The 24,353-nt window shown below is 39.3% G+C and overlaps 1 protein-coding gene across 2 annotated transcripts in view; it reads right to left on the bottom strand.

Moving 5' to 3' along the window:
- The window catches only part of TP53BP2 (tumor protein p53 binding protein 2), a 48,846-nt gene that overhangs the window by 1,889 nt on the left and 22,604 nt on the right, over window positions 1-24,353 (bottom strand). For both annotated transcript variants that reach the window (XM_085311739.1, XM_085311746.1), the window contains exons 3-17: window positions 22,709-22,822; window positions 20,427-20,506; window positions 19,302-19,403; window positions 16,231-16,405; window positions 14,587-14,768; window positions 14,011-14,175; window positions 13,356-13,593; window positions 11,397-11,525; window positions 10,870-11,006; window positions 9,587-10,076; window positions 8,438-9,219; window positions 6,370-6,507; window positions 5,618-5,751; window positions 4,392-4,558; window positions 1,340-1,539 (exon numbers count right to left, since the gene is read on the bottom strand). In XM_085311739.1, the coding sequence (XP_085167865.1) occupies window positions 1,340-1,539; window positions 4,392-4,558; window positions 5,618-5,751; window positions 6,370-6,507; window positions 8,438-9,219; window positions 9,587-10,076; window positions 10,870-11,006; window positions 11,397-11,525; window positions 13,356-13,593; window positions 14,011-14,175; window positions 14,587-14,768; window positions 16,231-16,405; window positions 19,302-19,403; window positions 20,427-20,506; window positions 22,709-22,822 (3,233 nt within the window). The remainder of the gene's footprint in view (window positions 1-1,339; window positions 1,540-4,391; window positions 4,559-5,617; window positions 5,752-6,369; window positions 6,508-8,437; window positions 9,220-9,586; window positions 10,077-10,869; window positions 11,007-11,396; window positions 11,526-13,355; window positions 13,594-14,010; window positions 14,176-14,586; window positions 14,769-16,230; window positions 16,406-19,301; window positions 19,404-20,426; window positions 20,507-22,708; window positions 22,823-24,353) is intronic.

The raw sequence follows: 24,353 nt of genomic DNA, 5'->3' as shown, positions 1-24,353 counted from the left end.
ATTAAGGAAATGCCAGCAACTTTATCCATAAGACCTGTCCTCAGCCTGCTGACTGTGACTGCACCACCAGCAGAGATGGAGTCAGTTCATTACAYCTGATAACACCTGGTAGTGTTTTGTTCAGTATTAAGAAGTCAGTATTTTGACAATATTATCATGTTTGTGTTCACTTCCAGGGTCCTTGCATAGCCTAGGAAGGTGGTGAACCACTGAGAAGGGTAGAGTACTGATGCAGATAATTTTTTCCTTAGTTTTGTTCAGTGCACATAACTGCAAAAGAATAAAGCAGCTGTGATTAATAAGGTCTTTTATTAAGTTTTTTTTTTTTTTAAACTACCAAAGACTTTTTTCTCAGGGCTGACTATCTTGGCCTGGATTTCAGCTGTTATATTAAAAGTCCAGTAGTTGCTTTTGAGAATAACCACAGAATACTTAGGTAGCAATACAACCAAGACTGAACAGCCACAAGCAGGGAACAGGGAATGCTTGGGTAGTTTTCCCAGAGGTTCTGTTAGGGTTGTGTTGTGCTCAGAAGGATGAGTCGCTATTGCTGTCTCTCCTGTGTTGCCTTGTGCTTTTTTCATTACAGAAGCACAAACATTCCTCATTTCTTACACACCTGTGCTCCTGCTGAGCACAGCAGCTGGTGAAGAGGTAGCATATGCACAATGCTGCCCCAGGGCAGAAAAAATAATATAAGCCTTTGTTTCAGACCCTATTGTGCAGGGCTGACATGGGGCTGCTCTCAATTTAGAAACGTTTACATTGAGAGAGGAAAAGCTAAGCAAGCACTATGTTGGGGAGAATTTTATTACTTTGAGGGTAGGCCTAGCCTAAAAATGAAACAAATGAAAACTTACTTTGAATTAGATGTAGTTGCTCTGGAAGTCTAACCAGTGTAAGAATAAGGATTATCTATATGAGGAAGAAGGTTCAGCCTCTTTCAAGCATCACACTTCAATCACCTTAAAATTCAAGGCAGTTATCTTTAGCATTAGCAGAACCTCTCATCTCCTGCAGAAGGGTTCCTGGATATATAGCAAAAAGCCTAATGGAGCTTTTATACATATGTCCATCTGCTATGGTTTTCTAGCAACTCGGTCACAAGGAGAAATATGGAGAAGTAATTGAAAATATCTCCTGATATCCATATACAGCTGTTTTAAAAAATAATAATAGAGAAAAGGGGAAGGAAAGTAGAGGCCACTAACTTCAAGGCTTTTGACATATAGAAAAAAATATTACTTAAAGAGCACCTGCCAAAGCATTGTCAAATTTCTGTTAGATTTGTCAATCTGATCTCTTTYAATACTAGAGAAAGAAAGAAAGAAGGACTTACCCCAAGCAGGTTGCGGGGAACATAGCCTTCCTTGTCATTCAGCCGTGCCCACCACCACTCAATTTCATCTTCATCTTCCCGGCGCAGGATTGTCATGCAGTCTCCCTCCTTCATTGAGAGCTCATCATCATTCTGAGCCTCGTAATCCCAGAGTCCATAAATCACTCCTTTGTTCATTATCCCCATTTTCTCCTGGACTCCTGCAACATTAAAATCACAAAGCAGCTCAATACAAAAATTGGATCCTGACATCAGATCACTGGAAAGACCAATGTACTCTTAGAGGACAACAGCCAGGAAAAAATATCTCAATTCCTATTCTACTACTTCATACCTTGTAATCAGTCTACTGAAAGTCATTCCCAGAATATGTGGTGTCAGGAAGTTAGTCCTTGCACACACCAGAGTCCTTCCTTACCTTGTATTCTTTGGACATGGTGTAAACAGTGAATGAACATGAGAAGAGCTGCGATGGATAAAAAGGTAAGATTTTTAGGCCAGTGTTCAGGCTTYCTGTACATAAGTGATGAGCAAGAAACACTAGTTTGTATTCTTAGTTCACCAGTTAGCTGTCAAAAGGAGACAACAGTGCCCACTGTCTTCATCACTGTTCTGCTGTTTGATGGAAAAAAATGACTGATACACTCTGGCTTGTCATTTTTCCCAAGTACATCTACATCTACACTCCTTACAGATGTTATTTAAAACTTGCTCTTTTTTTAGAATTTGAATATACAGCCATAGCCAAAGATGAAATACTCTCAGTATACAGGATACTGCTCCTCAGCTTCTAGATAGCAAAAAAAATTATGAATTTTAATCAATTGCTATATAAACTTCTGTTTCTCTAATTACTCCATTTTAAATCAGTGAATCTTGCTGTTTTTCTGTTTGTTACCCTTTTCTCATGATGARGATATAAAAAGCTATGTTGTATATCGTATCACAAAACTTGTCATTTCTCTCTCCATCTTTTACCTAGTACAGTTAAGAATCCTATACTAAAGCCTATGTCTGCTAGGGAAGTATTCATTCAAAAGAAGTTCTTCACTTCTGCATTGCAGCTCCTGTAAAATTGAGTTACTTCCACTGCATCACATTCTGATCATAAAAGCTCTTCTCTCACTCTTAATTAAATCAAATGCAAAATAAATAAATAAATAAATAAAGTTTGGCAGAAGCTAGGCTCTGCACACATGTAAGGGATAACCCAGAACTGAATATCAAAGCAGAGGAAGAAGATCCACACAATAGATGTGGTCTTCTAAGAAAACACCAACAAAAAAAAGAAAAAAGGTTTTGCACCAGGGTAATAGTAAAAGCATGCTATTAAAGGTACTAAGTTAATTAAATCTTAAAAATTATTTAAGTAACATCAAAGTTGTGATTTCAACACTAAACAACTACTAATTTAAACATACTTGCATTTGTTAATGCTTTTTAATATTGTTCATTCTTCACACATTCCTAAAGAAATTTAGTAAATCAGTCAATACTACACTTCAAATGCTKTCCTCGGCAATACACACAGGTTTTTCATCTTGCAGGCAACAGGCCAGGTTCTAATGCAACATCTGTTCTAGAAACAGATACACATCCCAAACTTCCTTTACATTAGGAAAGATTTGCCGGTGAATGAGTTTCTCACCGTGACTGTAAGCAGCCAGGAMTAGTCACAGCAGTGAGATTAAATGCTAATGGAACAATGTGAGAATTTGACAGCCAAACAGCCAAAATGTTTCAATTTGGAAAAGCCAACAGTAAGCCAAGGCGTTATAATCCTTTCAAGATGCACTGGAAAGTATCTTATAATAATTTACRTGAGACTATTAAGTGCGATCAAAAAAAGACCCTACAGACAAAAAGAATGTGTTTCTTCACACTGTGCCTAGTTAAGTCATGGGTCTCCTTCCCCCAGGAGGCTGCTTATATGAATTTAAGAATCAGACAAATTTCTGAAAGAAATTTCTCAAGGCCTGTTAAACACAAGGTATTAATCTCTGACTCATGCCAGTGTTAAAAAAAAATCAGTAAAAAGAAAAATAGTTAAGTATTACTCTTTTTAACTTAGTCCTATAATCTTCCTTGGGCATTTTCTGTTGATGACCACTACCGGAGTATGGATACAAAACTGAATGGAGCTCGACTTAGTCCACAGACTCAGGTGCTAGTCAGACAGGCTCCCTCCTTTCCTAAGGAAATCTGTATATTTGGCACCAAGATACACAGTCTTCAAACTTAATGAGGACAGCTGGACAGACTGCTTTGAAATATGCTAGCTGAGCAGCTACAGACATTCATACTGCTCAGACCTCCCATGTTCCACAAAAAGAAAAAGGCTGTATTTTCAGTGCTCCAGCCTCTTACAGATAATGACAGTCCAGCTGATAGGTGCCTACACAGCAAGAACTACATAAAAACGTAAGAAAAATAATCTAATACCCTCACTGATTTAATAGTCACCATACCCCCCCCCGAGGGAATTCAGTCTCTCTATTAAAAGTTTCCTTGTAGCCTTACTCCATGAATAAGATTTACAAAGAAATCCCCCATCTGACTTAAAGTTCAGAAAATAAAAATGCCAGAAAGTCAAATTCAATGCTTACAAACCTCTATTAAGGCAGAAACTTGGCAATAGCTTTCCTGATTCTGAAAATTCATCTTAGGAAGTATTCCTCATTTAAAGACATTAGGCAGAACGTGAACTGCCCCCTGAGAGATCCACACCACCTTTGTGCATAATGCAGTACTTACCTGGGAAGATCTGCCTAATCGTTGTCTCAAACTAAGGTGTTCCCTGACACGTGTGCTCTGTYCATTTCAAAGTTTTAATGCAGAGGAAACTCACACTACTCAGATCATCTCTACAGGCTCAGCAGCTAGGAAAGCTAGTTCCAGATGGWCCTCACTCTTGCAGTAAGCTGGCTAAAAATCCTCTCCAAGAGGAACTTGGGGCATGGGCAAAAGTATGTGCAAGTTACCACTCCCCATCCAAAAAACATACGGAAGGTGAGAACCTAGCACGCTCCAGAACTCAGCTGTCACCACCTACCATACAGGAACTGGGAACACTGAGTGTAGCCTTCCTCCATTTCTTCACACTTGTCTGCAGCCGTTTGCATRTCACTGTAGGTCATAGCAAATACAGCTGCACCGGACTCCACSAGGAACTTGCACACCTGCACGTTATTGCAAGATGCTGCACAGTGTAAAGGGGTCCTGCAGGCCAAGAAGAAAGAGAAGACAAGTGACTTTTATTGTTCACAGCAGGACTTACAGACTCCTTGGGGCAAACCACTTTCAGGCATGACCTCCAGCAATCAGTGCAGCCTCTCGGAAGGTCTCCCACCAGAAGCAGTTAACCCAGGCTGCCAAGAAAATTGTTTTTCACAGATAGCAGCAGTTACCTGGAGCTGCCAGAGCCCTAAAGCTGGGTTTCAGTATGGATCTCTGGTCATGCTGTCCTTTTCTAATCCATCAAAACTTTAAGCACATTCATCATTGCAATAGAGACCACCTCAAAAATACTGACGTGATGCCTTCAAGACTGGACTTGGGGACAAGTACAGGTAACTGCAGCAACTACAGCTGTAGGATGACGAGTATTTCTACTCACAGCCTTGGGCCATAGACACTTTTGTTAGAGGCAGAAATACAATAGTAAACCACAGCCCTGCCATAGCCCTTCAATCAATAAGCTCCCCTGGCACCCTAAAGGGTGGATTTGTAACCCAGTATCATTTACAAGCCTGRTTGGGGGTGTGTTGGGAGGTGTGGGGGGAGGGGGAGAGGAGGGAGCTATTTAATTATCTGAGTACTGGACATAAAATTGAGAAGAGCTGGCAGTGCTGGAAACCACCCAGAGTGTGTGCAAGGTGTATGCTATCACACTCTGAGGGAACACTGGGAATTTCAGCAAACAGTTCATCACGTATAAATTGCCTTAAACATATGCCTAATATCTCAAAGAAATAGATATTTCCTGACTTTTGCATCCACCCCACCAGGCCTGAAATACACTTTTTTCAAATAAGAAATATTAGTATAGATTTGTCTATTTTCTCCTCTATATATCCCCCCACAAAGGCCCTTCCTGTTGCTGCAGAAACCAAATCCATCTCTTCAGGAGCCAAGAGCTTCACGGAGCCTTCTGTTATGACAGGCAAGAAGCTGGCTGGGCTATCCAGCACTGCCACTCCCATCAGAGGAATTCGTGGCAGCCCCCAAGCAGCAGTTCTCTTGCAGTGAATGTTCAGAGATTCTTAAAGAAAGTCTTACCATCCATCACTATCTGCAGCATTCACGTTCACACCAAATTGTACCAGGAATTTAACTATTTCTGTGTGCCCGGCACATACAGCGTTGTGAAGCGCAGTAATCCCTTCATCRTTGGGCATGCTAGGATCTTCAACCTATTCAACCAAAAAAGGAAAGATTCACATTCCAACGAAGCTCTCTACAATTAACATCTCTACATGTAGGAAAATTAGTTGTCTTATTCTGAAATATAATTTTGAGCCATATTTCTATAAAGAATATAAGCAACAGGGAGAAGACTGCAGGAGTAACATATCTCACAAAAATATTCACATGTGAGCCTGTAGCCTCCTTTTAACAGTGAGAAAAAAGGAATTCAGAGAAATATTTACAGTATCTTGGTAATTTAGTAAAAGCATTTATAACAAACCTCAGATACATGTATTTTGCTTACAGTTTAATAGAGAAGTGAATTTTGCTTGTCAAATACTTTGCTAGCTTGCTAGATAAGGAGGAACATACTTTGCTACCTAAGAAACAGAAAAAATAGCCTGCAAATTTCCAGTCTTGATGCTAAATATCCAATGCGTATGTAACAGCTAAAATGAGCTTCCAAGTGGCCAATTCTGTTAGGACTTCTTTTTTCCTCAGAGACAAATCTAGGCTGTGTGGTGTTATTTCAGTCTCTCATCCCAGTTCCAAGCAGCTTAGCTTTGACTTCCCAGTTCRAACTGAGATTGCTACTCCTCTTCTTGAAAGATAGGAATTTGTACCTCATAAATGATTCTCTGCACAAGGTCAAACTCTCCCTCCAAAGACGAGTCCAGAAGCAATGCGAGGGGATTGAATTTCACCCTCATTCCATGTGCAATTCTCTCAGAGCCAGTTTTACGCAAGTTTGTCCTCTTCCCCTGTGAAAAAGYAACACAAGTTACAGGTATTTTTTGCTGGGAAAATAAGAATATAAAGTTGTTAATTTAAGAATAACAACARAATGACCAGTTAAAGCAGTTTTGCATGAAATTTAAACTATTCATACTATTTTCTAACACTTCCCCCCCCCACACACACACAGTATGAATACAGCAAATCAGGAACATTCTATGAAAGATCTTTCCCTACATCTTAGGCAAAGGTCACTGCTCAGCTCAAATAGAGAAATCACCTTGATCAAAAGCATCAAGAYGATTAGACTCTCAAATTTATAAAGAAGAGAAAAATAAATGCAAATGTTTGTGTTCAGGTTATTTCAGCATTGATTTTTACAGCTATCACACAAACCACAAAACTTAAGACTMCACGAAGTACATAACATCTATGCTCAATATAAATAAATAAAAGAAAAAATAACTTCCTAATGATTTGCTAAGTTTAGCAGAGTTATTAACAGGAATAAAAACTGCTACGGAAAATGGTCTCCATAAGAATGTCGAACCAAGTGCAGAATAACTTAACATGTTCACARTGATACTGTGAAACAAAGTGTTTCTATAGCTTTATTTTCACGCAGCTCTTTGCTGTAGAGAATATGCATACATTAAACCAGCACTCTCCCCAGCTGGCTGTGCAGTAGTAATAAACACTATTCATAAGGCTATGCAAATTTCTGACAGATGTCCAAGCAAAGAGGAATAGAAATGACTCATGTTTTGCAAGAGTAAACATGTGAAGATAAGCTATAGAAGAAGAGATTCACAGAAAATACTCTTTCACCTGTTGATTTATACCTAATACCACAAGTACAGGCTTTTTAAATAAGCAGCCTGTTAGCACAACCCAAGTATTTAAATATGAATCAAGAAGWTGGGCTAGTTTATTCTCATCACCAATTTATTACAAAACCATCCAGAACTGAGTTCTTACAATTTAGGAAATMCTAGCACTCAACTTTCCTTGTAAAAGGGAGGAAGGACAATGTTTTAAGAGCACAAAGAAAAACATAGAGTGACTAGAAATGCAGAAATTACAAGTGTAAAAAGCAGGCTAAAACATTTAACTCCTCTGCCCTGAAGTGGTGTTGGTGGGGAAACCACACTTCTCTACATCAACTTATGAAAATTCTGTTGTGATTGTTTTTAACAGAACTCTTCACGGAACCGAAAATATTAAGTATTTCTGTTCTACAACTGTGAGATAACACCATACCACAAGAACAGATACAGGCTTCCAAAATAAACATCAGGACAGTAAAGTGGTGCCTACCCTTAGCCCAAAGGGACTCCACTCTGATGCAACTTGAGAACTGACTGGTGTCCAATTAAAGTTCCAAAGAAAAAATTAGAAAATACTTCAGTAAAGGAAGTGCAGGCAGTTGGCATCTACAAATGGGTTGTTAGAGTGGAGACCAGAAAAGACTCTGTTCCTCCRTATTTTGCAAACAATGCGCTTCCAAATAAATAAATATGACTAGAGATTAAGATAATTAGATTCCATCTCGTATCAACAATAGTAGCAAATACTCTTGAAATTTGTATTTGTGCCTCAAAAAAGTTTTATTTACTCTTACAAAGGCATTAAATTTGGATGAAGTAGGCTGACTTCTATAAGGAATGCATTTTAAAGCCCTGAAGAGTTTTAATATTTGTGTACCAAACTCCATTTAAAACTTTTCATTACTGTCATTCRTTTTAGAAACAGCAGAGACTTTTCATTAGCATCATTCATTTTCGAGATAACAGCACCAAACAAACAGAACAGATACCTATAGAGAGACTTCTATCCTGTTTGTGCAACTACTCTCCACACCCTCCCAACGATCTCTACAATACAACACAGAGGATCCACTTGCAGAATTTGAAGTGACTTATTCACAGAGTGCTCAAGTTGTAGGCTAATACTTACCGGAGGCAAGGAAAACTGTCCAGTAACTTCAGGAGGTCGCATATTGAATGAGTCCTCTCCCAAACTTTCCGGTTCCCCTGATGGATATGGAGGTGGTGGGTATGGAGGATATTCCTCCATGTATACTTCCAATGGCAGCGAAGCCTCGAGGCTTGGTTCTTCCATTTTGGGTTGCATGAGTTCATCACTGTCAGTCGTTCCTTCAGGTACAGTGTCCAAAGCTGCTGAGGGCAGAAGAACTTCACTCTGATCTGCTGGTGTATTTTCTGCTTCTTCAGCTATGGCCGGTTCTGGTGTGGAAGCAGCTGTTTCTTTTTCCGATTCTGCACTTAGGTAAGGATTCGGGATTTCCGTTGGGCTTTCAGGACTGGCAGCTGATGTGGTCTGCTTGGAGGAATGTGATGGGGTAGAGATAGTCTCCATGGCAGCCAGAGTGGTCCTCTGATATAACAGCTTCTGAATATTAGGCCCATTAGGTCCTTCTGGCTCGGTAATGGAGCTACGTTTCTTCAGCGGTCTGGGCGCGTTGGACAGCTTTTTCCGTAGCGCTTCCAAATCAGCATCACTCTGATTGCGGTATGGGTTGGACAAGAAAGGCAACAGTTTGGTTGGGCTAAGGGGACGGGGAATTCGCTCTGTTTCCTGATTCTCATGAGCAGTGGCCGTTGCTTCCATTTCAGGCTCCGGACTGCCCGGTTTGCCTTGGAGGTTTGAGTAGACATTCTCCGTCTGTGGCAGCTGAGTCTGTGCACCAGCACCTGCCATCACAGGCTTGCCATACACTAGGGAGCAGTTCAGAGAAGGGGTGGGGAAAAACAATTGCGAATATTTGATCAACAAGCCTCACAAGAATGTGCATCCTGATTCACTTATCTAGGGCAAAGAGGCAGAATACTAGAACTGACTGAACAGAACTGAACTGCTAACCAGGTTTACCGCTATCACTTAGTTATTTTGGAAACATAAGACAGATATTCTGCACTTTTGATTAGAACACCAATATGCAATTTGCAAGAACCCCCTAAGATTCTTACAGTTCTAACCCACTTATTTAACCAAAATCAACTTTGCATGCACGAATCAGGTGGAATGTATATCCATCCCGAGATTTTATAAAGAGAAAAGAGCGGCAGAGTGCCGTACGCTTACTGCTTGGGAAGTGCGGTCCTCTGGTTTGCGCCCTTGTCAAAGCACTTTGTACTGCCTGCTGGAAGTTCTTCCCAGGAGTCTGCTGTTGTGTATACATGCTATAAATTGAACTTGCAGCCACAGTTTGAGGCTTTCGGAACGGTGGAAGTGAGGTCTCTTTGGACGGCTGAGGGGTAAAAGGCCTCACGGCTGCTGCTGGTGGACTCTCCTGTTTGGACGCGGGAAGAATTTGGTCCTGGCTAGAGGAAGGACCTGCTGCAGGGACAGAGATTCTTTGCCCTATCTGCTGGGAAGYGTGGGAAGGCTGCTGTGCCACTGGTTTTTGTTTGTTCCCCATAGTTACGATAGCCAAAGGCAGCTTCTGTGGGTTTCCATCCAGCTTAGTATCAGAAGGTGGCAGGTGATTAACTTGACCAAAGTAAGGCAGGTTTATCTGTTTTGGTTTAGTGGGGACAGGTGGTGGTACTTTTGTTACATTTTTATTGGCTGTCTGAAAGACAAAGAAAGGGTTAAATCAAGATTAAACTGCAAAATAGGTTTCAGAGATCTGCTGGGAGGGACCGTTGGCCCCCACAGATGACACAGTATCTAGCAATTGTACTATTTCTCTAATGCGGTTTACAATCTCACTTAGTAAACATGAAAAGACTTCTTGAAACATTTTATCATCCYAGTTTTATAGTACCAAACTTTGAACCTGTTCCCCTTAATTCCTTCTGTAACAGCTACATTTAAAACAAATGATGAGTGTGCATAGTAATTCTCTAAAGGTAGCTGAGATAAGAGTCTTTAGGCAAGACACTTGTTTTCCAGTGGAGCACCTGGTATCTTTCCAGTTTTTCTATGTTCTTTTGCCCCACCACCCAATCAGCTAATGCCCTTGTGCCAAGACTTAGGTGGGAAGTCTTGCTGCAATCAAGCATCTGAAAGATACCGTTGAATTAAATGGTAGAACAGGTGTCTAAAAGCCCCACACAAATACTTCTGCATATGTAAACTTTGAAAAAAAATACATATATACACACTAGACCAAGTAACCCAGCCGTCTGCAGGCAATCAAACAACATCGTGAGTAGAGGGAAGGATTTTGAATGATCAATTGACATTCAAAGACTGAAAGACTTTTTTTTCTTTGAAGTATTCTCTTGAAAGAAAACCTAGGTACTTTCAAAGAGCTTCTCAATAGCAGTATTTGTAGACCTGTGTAGTAATCCCTCTCAAATAGGATGCATGAAAACCAGATAAAGTTAGGAGTTGAACAGTAGTGCATGTTTCCTGCATACCTGTGCTTCTCGCAAGAGATCCTCGCTGCTCTGGTTCTTCCTCAGTGTGCCCAGCCCAGCAGACTGGTCCACAGAATCAAACATTGAAAATGGGCGCACTTTCTTCTCTTTGTCTCGCAGAAAACTTTCTCCTTCAGCTGGTGTTAGAGAAAGGAAGATTTTTTTAAAAAGACAACAAAACTGCAGGAATAAGGGCCCTCTTCTGTGCATCTGTGCAGTAGTAATAGAGACAGATTATATAGGAGATGCTTTTTGTATGCATCTTTTCCTTGCACTGAGGGCCCAGGGGTATGCTGAATGCTAGTTCTTGCAAATTAAACAGCATGCTTGCAGACATTAGTCTCCAACACCTGAAATAAGGTATTTTTGAAAAATCCCACCACCATCATACCAAAGTCTCTATGGCGATATTAGTGTTTTTGGTCTGCTCAAATATATTCTGTGCATTAACACAAACATTTTGGGAAACAGATGTCATTAACTTGATTTTACACATTTTAAAATTAACCAAACACATAAGAACTTACCTTGTCCTTCACTGGTCACAATTCCTTTTGCTGAAGTCAAGACTGATGCTTGACTAATGAGATTGTCCACATTTGAACTACTCCAGTCAGAGGCAGAAGGGGAAGGTTTTGAACTGGGGACCACAGAACCTAGGAGAGAGCAAGTGGTACAAGTCAATCTCAAATTGTGTTTTACTAACCTCTTCATTTGGGATGGGGAAAGGTTTGTTTTCCCACACATCAGGTTTGGACAGTATACAAGTATCACATGCAGGTCAGCTGCTGTAAGCCCCATCACTTCAGGGGTTTTTTTTTGTTTGTTTGTTTGTTTGTTTTTTGTTTGTTTGTTTTTGGTGGGGGAGGTTGTTTGCTTGGGGGAGGGGGTTGTTTTGTTTTGAAATAATAAGAATGCAAAACCAAGTATAGGAACAACTACCAAGGCAGTGCACGCTGCATGTGTCTGCATTTTTAGGCATTCAGACAAGAAGCCTCTCTAAAATAGTTTCTTTCTAGCTAGGATGGAACTTCCCTTGGCTATTACAGTCMGAAGAAGTGATAGGATGGTAAGAAGGAATCGGCAAGAAGTAACGTGCGCTAAATATATATAAAATGCATTAAAGTAGAAATAAATCCAGACAGCGATATCCAAAACAGCAGATAAATCATCTGTATGTTCAATATGCACATGGAAACTGAATTAGAGCTGATTTTTATATTCAATTAGAGGTAGATACCAAGTCAGCTTCATAAACAACCAAGTTAATGCTTGCAACTTGTTATTAGTTTAAACATTTTACCAAATTCTCTCTACTAAATTATATATTACCATATATGATACCCAGTTCAAATACTAATGACGAGTAGCAGGAAAAATCATCTTGTTGAAGTACCATATATCTCTCTAGGGAATAAGAGATTTTGCCAAAATGCTAGAAGTAAGGAGTGGTGTTTTAGTTCACCAAATAGCACATCACCACATATTCCTATAAAAAAACATTTGGATTTTATACAGATCAGAGCTAAAATTCCACTCTAGCAGTTTTCATATCTGCAAACCAGATAAAAAGAAACAATTCCCCCCTTCTCCAGTAGGGTGAACAATACTTGCACTATTTTTGTGCAATGGCTACTTCCTGTACAGCTGTCACTATTGCAGAGGTGAAAGGAAGATACAAAAGGAACAGAATTACCCTACAAGCTCAGCCTCTATTCTTCCTTCAGGGAAGATCCAAGTTTCTCTTATCTCTCAGTGGAAAGGAAAACCTTTTGCTTCCAAGAATGAGAGGAAGAGATCTTTACATCTCTCCAGTTACTTCAGACTTTCTTTCACTGACCCAAATTTTATCTCAGAGAAAGGCACAGAAAGAAGGAAGCAAACCTCCATTAATACTCTAAGCAGGAGAGACCAAGCCTCCTGTCAGGTGTTGCACCTAGGTCTCTCCATGGCCATAACGCAYCAACACGTCAGGAAGTTTATTGCTATTTCTGTGCTACAATCAGCTGTCTGCATTATATTATTTCTCAGAATGCAGGTTATTTCTTTATATGTGTCATCTCCCCAAAATACATAACCAAAAAAAAAAAATCAAAAAAAATCTGGCTTTTTTTTTTTTTTTTTTTTTTTTAAAAAAAAAAAGTCTTGCCACCAGGTTTTTACTAGATGTGTGCTAGAACAGCTAGCTTCTAGAAATTTGAACTGTATTGTAGAGGGTTTAGGAATATAAGAAAGAATCATTAATTTACATAAAAATCCTCCTGTATTCTATTCCTTACGACAGTTCAAATTACTCATTAAGAGGATTATTTAATTTAACACATTGAATCCTATAACCTCAGTGCTTAGAAGATACAGTCACTGCAAGAACTGTCAGATTCTAAGACTGACATCTCCAATAGTATTTTGTTGAAAAGAAAATTCAGTGTTGGTAGATTAGAACAAAACAAAACAGTTCCGGAGAAGGATTACTAATTGCAAGTTACCTGCAGGAACTTTAGCTTGTGAACTGCTCCCAGCTCTCATGTTGGGCAGAGTCTGCGTTTTTAGTGGACCATCAGGTACTTGCAGATCTTGTGTCCCATCTGAAAATGCTGGTTTCACCAAAAGTTCAGGTCTGGAAGTGATACGTGGCATAGTAGAGGACTGAATGTAAGGACCTACTGCTGCCACTCGACTTGGAGCAGAAGCTACCGGCTGAGGTAAATTCCCATCTGAAGAAACCTTAAAAAATAAAACAAAAAAGGATTTTATGCTGCAGCATCCATCCATTCAAAGAGTTTGAACCACAAGTCAAGAAGGATAAAACAACAACAGAAAAGTGATATTCCAGTATTAAGAATGAAGCTTTTTAGGCTTTAATGGATATTAACATGCTATAATAAATAATGAAAAAAATCTGAAAAAAATCCAAGACAGCATAAGAAGAGTCCTTGGCCATAAAACCGGCCCATAAAGTAGGTTAACACCAATGTGCCCTGAAAAGTACTTTAATAATACAAGACTTACACTACATATAGATAAAGATGACAAGCGTAGCATCTGAATAGCCTTCCCCACAAGCAAATCTTTACTTCAGACCGACGGGCCACAAACGAAGCAAGATTTTTTTATTGTTGTTATTAAATATCCAGCACTTACTGGTACATTCTCTTTCTGTTGCAGAGCTGCCTTTTTCTTCCACAAGCGCTCTCGCAGCTCATTAACACGCTTATCCATGACTGCCACCTCCGAGTTGCGCTTGTTTAAACACTCTCTCTGTTGCTGCAGCTTGGCATTCTGCTCCTGGTTCAGTTTGTTCCTCAACTGAATAAATTCACAATGGGGGGGTGGGGGGAGGAGAAGGCAGGAAAAAAMAACAACAACAACAAAAATCGAAACAAATCAACTTTCAGGACCAGGCACAGGAAACAGTAACAAAGAGCAAACTCTTTTTAAAAGGTCATGTCATACTTGCACTCAGATTATTTTCTCCTTTTCTCTGGAGAAAAGGTTGATTAATCTCCAAATTCTGCTAAAGGAAAAGGTATATACTGAATTCTCCTTCCACCTTTTACCTTGAACACAACACAGCTAATACTACAGCCTCAACACTCGGACAACTACGCAGCTCAGCGTGGAGCAAGAGCAGCGGGATTTCTCTGCAGCAAGGCGAGCAGCAATCTAACCAACTTTCAGCCAGCAGAGTTTTGGATCCCAAGCCAGCTTTGCCGTTACCTGCAGCTCCTTGTACAGTCGGTCGAGCTCGGCTACAGCCGACTGGTTGTCGTGGTAACCATCAATCCGGCCGTTCTTCAGCATCTCCAGTTGCCTGGTGAGTTCCTCTACCTTTGACACAGCCAGCACCAGCTCGCGCTGCTTCTGCTGGAACAAACTGTTCATCTGTTCGATCTCCTCCACTAGAGAGGACGAGAGAGCACAACAGCGGCGCTGAGAAGCGGCCCGGCGTGGGCTGCCTCCGAGGGGGGCAGAGCGCGCCCTGCGGAGCAGCTCCGGCTCCAGGCTCCTGCTCCCTGCCAAACTGGCTCTTCCTCGAGCCGCTCGCTGAAACAAACTCACCCCAGCACCTAGCAGGACTAGGCAAAGTCYGTCTACTTAGTACTCTGTCGGAAGAAAGAAAGGGAGGAAGGGAAGAAAAAAAGGAAGAAAGGAAAAAACGGAAAAAGTTCTTGGCTGCTTGAAGTAAAAATAAAGCAGAAATGTGGAAACGAGCAGAAATGTATTTGTCAGGCTGAATTTCATCTGACATCTAGATTCACATTTCATCTAGATTTCACATCATGCTGAATTCTGTAAGAGGATACTCATTTAACCACAAGGCATATTTATGGTATTAAGAACTCTGAATTTTGGTATTAAGAATGCTGAATTCCAAAGTCTAAGGAACCAGTGTGAGTTCAAGCAAGTGCCAAGACCAGACCTACCAGGGAGTGTGCAGGGATAGATACACACGCTCCAGGATCTAAACACTTCTCCATATCTAAGTATTACTCTACTGCCCTTTCATTCTTTTAAAATCGACATTTATTTTGTGCAATACAACCCAAAAAGATGATTATTTTTCCCCAGAGAAAAACATTTTTGCTTTATCTGCAAAGCACCATTCTTCCTTTTTTTTTTTTTTTTTTTTTTAATGATAAAAAAAACAAATAAAACAGTATGTTTTCATTTGACTGCTACTGGAAATGACAAGTTTTTTTATAGTATGTAGACAGGGAGGAGAAAGAGAGAAACAGAAGAAAATCTGTTTAGACATGAAGCCCAAAACAACTATTTAATATTGAATAATCAGCTGGTGTACTACAAGCATTCAAATATCCCTGTTGTCAGCTGGACACTAGTCTGATTTCTGTAATTAAAATACACAGCAACTTTGTTCATTAAGTTACCTCTTGTACAAGAGGCAACGTGGATACCACGCCAGTCAGCACACACTGCTTCARTACAGTCCAAGAAAAGAGTAACAGTCTAAGCATATGCAGCGTATTAACACTGAGGATGGAAAAAGTTACTGTGGTAAACAGGTATTTAAGGAAGGAACATTTAAGTAAAGAAACAACCCACACTGAAATAAAAGAGTAAATACATTCGACTCAAAACACACAGTAGAAATGCACTTTTGGCATATTCTAATGTTAAAATAAGAAAATATTTTCCTCTAGGTCATTCAGAACTTCTTTTGGYAAATACAATACACCAAAATTAAGATTAACACTTCTTGGAATTCTGTAAATACCTCCACTGAAACATTTAAATCACCTTAAATTTTAGAGTTCCAAAACAGATGCTTTATAAAAAAAAAAAAAAAAAAAAAAAAAAGAAAAAAAAAAAGCAAGCTGCTTTCCCCCAACAGGAACTCACCTAATTTCCCATTGCTGAGTCTTTTCTGCTCCACATGGCCTTTCAGTGCTCTGACTTTCTTAAGTTTGGCTTCCTGATTCTCAGCAATTTCTTTCAGTCGCTTAAGTTTTTCCTGCTCAGCAGCTTGCTGTTGCTGTCGCTGATCTTGCTGTTTCAGGAATTTCAGACGCTGTTCCTGCAGTTAAGACAAGAAAGTTTCATTTTTTTAAATGGGAGGCTTATGGCAAGGTACTGACAAAGTCTCAAAATTTAAAAACAGTCACAGCARCTCCAAAGAAAAGTTGCTTTAGCCCAGTATCCTGACTTCCCAGTGTCAACAGAAGTCTCYGAGAAAAGGGCAAGCACATACTGATACTGTCCCAGTACAACCCTCCAAGCACCACCATTCTGTAGTGCAAGGACCTACTGGAAGAGAGGTGGTATCCATGTCTAATAGTCCTTAAWAAATTTTCCTTCTATTAAATTGTTGAAAAGCTTTTTAAGTCTTAGAAAAATGTTAGCATTTGTGTTCAATGTTCCAAAAACTCATTTGCCAGTTCCATTTAACCACTACTTAGTTCTTGAGTTGCAAGAGCTAGTATTTTTTTTTCCTCTCTTCCTTCTCTGTGCTGCTCATACTTTGTAGCTATCTTATGACACATTTTTTTTCCAGCATGATTTATAGCCTCATTAGACATTCTTTATACAGAAAGTATTCTAAACACTCTTCATCATTTTTTTTCACTCTTATTTATCCTTTTTCTTGTTTTGTTGCATATTCTTGAGATGTGGGAGTCGCTGCACATCACAGTTCTGAGATGTGATCGTTTTTAGGTAATGTTCACTGCTATCCCAACACAAAAAAATGCAAGAAATAGGGAACCCTTCATAACCAAGGTGAAAAGCTTAAAGGCTTGTGACTCACTTGACTCCATTTATACAGCAGACACTGTCTTAGTGGAGAGGATCCAGTTGCCTCTCCAAGAGTGTAAGAGTAGGATGGTGCAGCATCAGTCTCAACATAGATCTCTATAGTTTATATCTAAAAGGAACCACTAGATCATCTACAGCAACTTGCTTTAAACCATTGGCCATTACACATGACTTCAGTTCTGGATATGATAGCTTCTTCCASTGGTAGGAGAGCTACTAAGGCTTTCCCAAGCACTCAGCCAAAGAATAACTGCCAAGACTATCATTAGTTACTAACATTAGAGCTAAACATTTCCTCCTAAAATCATCAGTCGCATTTGGAACTCTTGTGGACTCTTCTGAACTCGACTGAAAAAGGAAGGGCAAAAAGCAAGCCTGCTTTCTGGAGAAAGCCAAGCAGCACCTGCAGTGTATGCAGGAGTTTAGAGTCCATCACATACTGAAAAACGTTAAAAATAGACATTACAGCCCATGCCTAGAAAGCAAGTATGTATTTTTCCCTCAGTATCTATTTTTAATATTGCATCTGGTTTCAGAACGCAGGAAAGAGGCAATGGAAGGCCTTTCTTTAGAGCAAACTGGCCTTCCTAGATACCTTTGTAGAGAGGCAYCTTAAATGAAACAAATTCTCCTGAAGGACACCCATCAGACAATTCTTCTGCAAACCACAGGCAAAAAACATCTGCCTGATGGGTGGCCATACAAATTCAAACACACAAACCTTTTTCCCCCCCTCTAATCTTGTATGGATCCCTTTACAGAAAGTATACATAACGTTCCTATTTCTGGTTTTATAGACAGTGACCACAGTGTTGGTGCTATATATTGAGACCTGCATATCTATTTCTGTCACTTGTGAGTGAATAGGTGAATAGCCAGGAGTTAAAATAAAAATAAAATTAAAAAAAAAAAAAATGGATCTATCTTTGATATGAAATACTGATCTCACAACTGAAACTGAGGAGAGGGCGATATGCTGCCTGGGCAGAAYAGGCATAAACTTTGCTACTAAACTACAAGTGAATACTCTAATCACTTGGTCAATTCAAAGCTGACTAATTTCTCATATTTGTACTTTTACGTTTTTCGTATCAGTTTTTAACCATACAACAGAAATAAATTTTTATGGGCTATTTTTAATGGGCCACAGTGGGCCATTGTGCCACCTTGCAGTTGCCACACAACCTCACAAACCCATGGTTTGAACCACTTAGCTTTCAGTAAGCACACCTCAGTGAAGGCACAAAACCAGATGCTAAATGAAGAGGTAAAAATATACTTTCTGTAAAGGTAATCATACAAAAAGGGAGGGGAAAAAATTGTACATTTGATCTTGAAAGGAGAGCRAGACAGGCCTTCTGACTGATGAAGAGCAGGACAAGAATCGCAGAACAGCCTCCTTCCCCAATACAGGACTCTTCGAAGGGCCAGGGACTCAGCCATTCAGATAGCTGCACACACTTCAGGATGGGTTGGTGTTTAAAGATTCTCTGCTGATAGTGATGTTTACTGTGACATTTTCAAGAGCAGGATGCAGCAACAATGCCGAAGTCAAATACGAACTATTGACTATAACATGAACAAATATGAAGCTACAAATTCTGCAGAYGTGTTCAGAATATTTTTTTTCCCTAATCAATTCAAGAGCATCCCAAGTGCTATCATTAGCTTTTCTGTTATTGTTCAGCATGCACTTATAAATCATTCTCCTGGTTACTTCTATCACATACATGCCATCTTTTCCAGATGGCTATCCCAGAAAACCAGACATATAAAACTCTATCAGGAAAACCAAGGTATCATTAAAGGACAGTATTATATCCAGAGACAAAAGCATCGTTCAGTGAYGAAACCAGTGAATGGCTGGTCACCATACAAATGCAAACAGGGTTGGCACAGCCACRAGGATGAACTATAATATTAATGCTATGCACTCTACCCTTTTASTAAGCTGTTTGATCACTTACCACTGCCATTATTTTAATGTTTTGCTATTGGATATTCATACAGTTGACTTTCAAATTTAAAAACAAGGAGCCAAAGAAAGGGAAGACTGCGTTTATAAGAAGGGAAAAAAACTAGTCCCCAGCCCTCCCGCYTCCTCATGTGACTCTTCCGACCTTTGTTCCTGGCTGTAAACAACGTCATTCCAAACCCACCTTGTTAGCCAGCATTTGCTGTTGAGCCTCAATTTGTTGCTGCTGGCGTGATGCCATCTCCTGAAGCTCAGCCAGTGTCATATCCATTCTTGGAGCACTGACCTGCCAACGAAAATCCAAAGCATGCTAATTCCAGAATTACTGATTGGCAAGTGTGGAATTCAATAGAACTACTTTAGAGAAGTATAATTAAAGTATTATAATCATATATTGATATATATTCATACACACACACACATGTATACGTATGTATATATACATCATAACTAAGCACCTAATAAAATAATTGTAAAGACACGGCATATTTGTAAATTAAAAGAGTAACATCTGTAAGGTTGCACATGATTGCCCTAGTCCAGCAACAAACATAAGCACACATCTCCAAATACATTAACACTTCAAGTGAAATCCCAGCCGTGCTTCTTAAAGGGACTTTTCAGAGCCCTTTATAATTAAGCTCAGCATGTATCAGCTTTGCCTGATTAAGCTCAGCACATTGTGGGATGGATCTCTGTTTGTAGGTATATCATTGCAATTCAAACCACTTCAACCTAAGTTGAAGAAAATGGAAAGTTTATATATAGTGAAAAATCAAAAGGCATCACTGTTATTATATATCTGTTCATATCTTTCCTAAATCTAGATTCAGTCTTATACCCATAATTGGTRGGCCAGAAGATACAACGACAACAAATTCGACTGCAAGACACTAACTGGTCTCAATTCAAAACCTGCAAGTAAGGCAGGCCATCTTCCTGACAGAACTGGAGGTAAAAATAACCAGTAAACTGAACAAAAAGGGGAGACAGTTCTTGGATGGTGGGGGGGGGGAAGATGCTAAATTTACTGCTTGGAGATCTGTCATGAAAACTTAGCACTACGTTTCCCAATCTTTTTCCACCTAAATAGTTACCATATAAAGATAGGTATGGCAGCTATTCTCTGGATATCTTAGAGATCTTAAGAACTGAAAACAAGGGCGGTAATTGTTAAAGTAGCTKTGTGACAATTCTAGAGCAGTCATTAGAAATCTCTTCAATACGGCCTCTTGCTTTCCATGCTAGGATTTGCAGCAGGATCTTCAAGTCTGTTTTAGCTGCACTGGCTGTTTCATCAAGCACTTACTCCATTCTCTATTCTTCGATCACCAGGCACTTTCACCCCATTCCTTTTTAAGGCTGGATCTTGAGACCTTTGCCCACTCCCTGGATAGAAATACAAGATAGTCAAAGATAGTAATATATTGTAGGATTTTTTCTTTATCCCTTTAGACATAACATTCARTAGGAAGGAGAAAGAATACAATCATTTTCTGTTTAGAATCTGAACATCTGTTCTTCACATGTTTTTACCACGAAGATAAGCTTAACAGAAAACACAAGATATTTTTATGAAGWGGCTGCTATTCAACAGACTGGGCAATCTTGTCTACTGTGAAAGGATTACAAAATATCCTTTACTTCGTTTCTAATCAAGAAAGAAAAAATCATCAATACTCATGCAGGAGTCACACTTACTAAAATGACAGGACAGCCTGGCTAAAACTTCATCCTATTACAATGAAAAACAAAGCTTCTCTTTTAGTTCATGATTTTACCCAATGACAGCATATGAAAAGTTTAGTTGTTATGACTTCACGAAAAAAGTTCAATGGCTTGCAAACAATCTTGGATATATAAGTAACTTTCTCTCTACTTCCCAAAAGAAACAGTATCTGAGTGGGGTCAACATTTATTTTAGAATRTAAGACTGCTTAAAAACAGATAAACAGCAAAAACTTCAACCAACAGTAGGTTGTTTCAATATTTTCCCTTGCTCAACAGGCTCTTGGTAAGTCTGCATTACAGATGCACAATTATAAGCAGTGTTCCCCTCTGTAAATGACACAAGTATCTAGGTAATTTAGAGAGAGGCTTTTGGACCAGAGTGTCTTAAAATCAGCATCTATAAGTTTTGATGTGCCTTTGTCAACTGTCTCACTGAGAATAGGAATAACAATAGTTAATCACCTATCATGAAAATGCATTTAATCTATAGCACACAGCATAAAGTTTAMTACCACAAAAACCTTTTGCTTCCTGACAGTCAGTCTGACAGTAAAGATGCTACTTAACTAGAATCCCACTTAAATGTTTCCGTCAAATTATGCACAAATGGTGTTCAGGTGCCAAATACTAAGCTGACTGACTCATTTCCCTGTAAGACACATGCACTACAGGATGCAACCATCTCTGTCAGCTTTTTCCCAGTACCATGATACCTATTTCAAGAGTATGCTCCTGAAAGACTAGTAAGTACAGCAGAGCTCCTACCTATTCACTTGCTCCTCCTCAAACATATTGCTTAGCTAAGCTATGGCCAATAAAGTGTTGATTAAACTTCTGTTATGAGCACTGAGTACCCTGGATTTGAAAAATTACATCCTGACTACTAACTGCACAGTAAGATCCTCAGTAGATAAARGCAGTAGAGCTTTTAACTTTTCATAAACTCATTCTGTCATCATTACACAATTCAAATGTCAAGATATGCTTAACTATTTTGTAATGCAGTGAATATCACTGTTTAACACAAATGCAGTATTTCTAAGACACAGGAAGATTACCGAAGACCAAAGTAAGAAAAGAGAAGAGAGAAGAACCCAACAGATTGATTTAAATGTAAATGTCTTAAAGATTCTGCTGAAGAGATTAATATGGAATGTATGGRAAAACCTTACTGAACAAAAAAAGTTCTTTATTGAACATATAGAATTGTGTTATTTAGATTAAAAATACAATGACATTACATTTTCAGTCAGAAACTTGATTTTTAATTCCATTACTGAAACTAATATAAATGTGCAAATTACGGGAAAAACAGAGAAGACCTCTATCTTCTGCCAGGTATAAGTTTATCATCCCTAGTAAAATATTATCCAGGTGAAACATATTAAGCTCACATAATAAATTATATTACCAGACAACAGTCTGGTTACTAGATTTAAAAAAAAAGAGAGAGAGAGAGAGAGAGAGAGATTACATATTCCTTATTTGGAGGCCAAAGACTTCTCTGGCTAATCTATTTTGCATGCAATGGCCTTGGACGACAAACTAGAAAAGCAGCAAAAGTTTCAACTCAGATTTAGCTCTCAGGCCTGACAAGTGAGGACAGAATCTCTGTTCAAACAAGCAATAGTTCAAAGAAGAGTACTTAGCTACCATACTTTTCTGTTACTAGTATTCTCTAGTAATAAAAAAATAAATAAATTAAAAAAAGAAGAACAGTCAGACCAAAAAAAGGGCTGCAACACCATACTGACTACCAACAATAATATGTTATATATGCAGTCCGGTTCATTAACCTTTCATTAATGAAACCGAACTTAATTTACACAGATAAATTAACCAGCTGAGATCAACACCTACCTGCTTCCCGACAGGGAGAGCGTTCATGTCGAAGAAAGAAACGAACTTCRCTTCTCTGCATCCCAAAGCGCTGCAGAATATCCAGCATCCGCTCGTTATCAGCTATAGGACGTTCTGAAAAGGTTAAAAAGCCAGGCACAAATTGACTATCCAGCCAGGCCAAGTTGACTAGGACATCCCCGTGAAGTCAGGGCACGCACAAAGACAAAACAAAACGGGATCTGTTGTCTTTCACTTGAACTCCGCTCCGACACAGTACGTGCGCCTAACCCTTGCCCTCAACCAAAGCATTCTTACCTTTCCGTTACAAGCAAAGGGTGGTACAGTGTTTCTCTGAGAGYGAACAAACCTCTGAAAAGCAGATACAACCCGTGAAAAGTCTTGCTCCAAAGACAGAACTTGGGGTAGCATCGCAGCCCAAGGGGCAGCAAATAGGCAATTTAGAGCCTTTGCCACTAGTGCCTTAGGGGTGTATTTGCAAATCATCCAAGTCACTCGCCACTGCAGGAATAAAACTAGCGTCTGTTTTGCTCCACCTCTGTGGTACCTCAGATAAACCTACTTCTTAGTGGTTCCCCCCTCCCCAAGAACTCCTCTGTCCTAATTCCTACAAGGAACTCTATTTCCTATTCCAGCGAGAATTAGGGTGAGAGAGCTGCAAAAAGAAGCTATCAGAGAAGAAGAATTCTTCTCTTAATGTCTGCTAAAGGTTGTGATCATGTGCTTGACAGCAGCCCCTGCAGTCAGACTCAGGTGAAAGCACAAAATATTCTGAAAAGGCTTCCATGCAACACCTAGGGGACCTGACCCTTAGCTACTCTAAGCCATCGCAGCTCCTTTCCACTTCAAGTGCTCTCCTATAGTTTGTATCAGCTATAGATCTGACCCATTATCTTGGGCAACAAATTTGATGAAGTTTCAATTACATGCATTTTGAAAGCCATATTTCTAATAATCTTCATAAAGGCAAACTACTTTGGATTCATGACTCGAAAGAAAGATGAGCCAACAGAAYGTTACTCCAAAAAAGAACTTGCTATTCTTTTCAGATAGTTAAGATGCAGTTCCTTAAAGAGTTATATGCATGAATCCCACTGAATTTGCTTTCCTGCTCTTGTTCCGAAGTTCAGGATTCAGTGTTGCATCTCTAATTTTTAAGCCTTACTCATTGCCTTTTGATACTACAAAAACCTGGTAGGAGTCTACATATACCACTTTCATTTAGCAGTACTCCTCCTCTTCTGTATGACTGTTCCTCCAGATTTTCCACACTTCATAGCTTGGCATTCATACACAGACATAAYCAGAATTATTTACAGGCCTTTAAATCTTTACATAAAAGCAATTCATTTTGTTATTCTAGCTRTATTACCATACATTTTCTTGCCTCTGTCAAAAGTGATGGCAATTATGCAGTTAAGATATCATAGTAAGTCAAGGTAAGTATATGTAGTCAAGCTATTATGATAGTATCTGAAATCCATGATCAGGCTAGGGTCCATTTGCACTGGGTACCAGAGAAACAAAAATTATTATTCCTGGCCTAGGAAATAAGATAAGCAGACAAAGAGTGCAATTAAGTATCACTACTTCTGTATTAGTTCCATTTGTCCCAATATCAATTTTGCTGGTTATTTTGTTATTT

This window comes from Rhea americana, unplaced genomic scaffold (genome assembly GCF_003343005.1).
Source record: "Rhea americana isolate MKP2758 unplaced genomic scaffold, rheAme1 scaffold_109, whole genome shotgun sequence".
Taxonomy (NCBI): Eukaryota; Metazoa; Chordata; class Aves; order Rheiformes; family Rheidae; genus Rhea; species Rhea americana.
The sequence above is the reverse complement of the archived record's forward strand: the minus strand, read 5'-3'. Positions and strand labels throughout refer to the sequence as shown.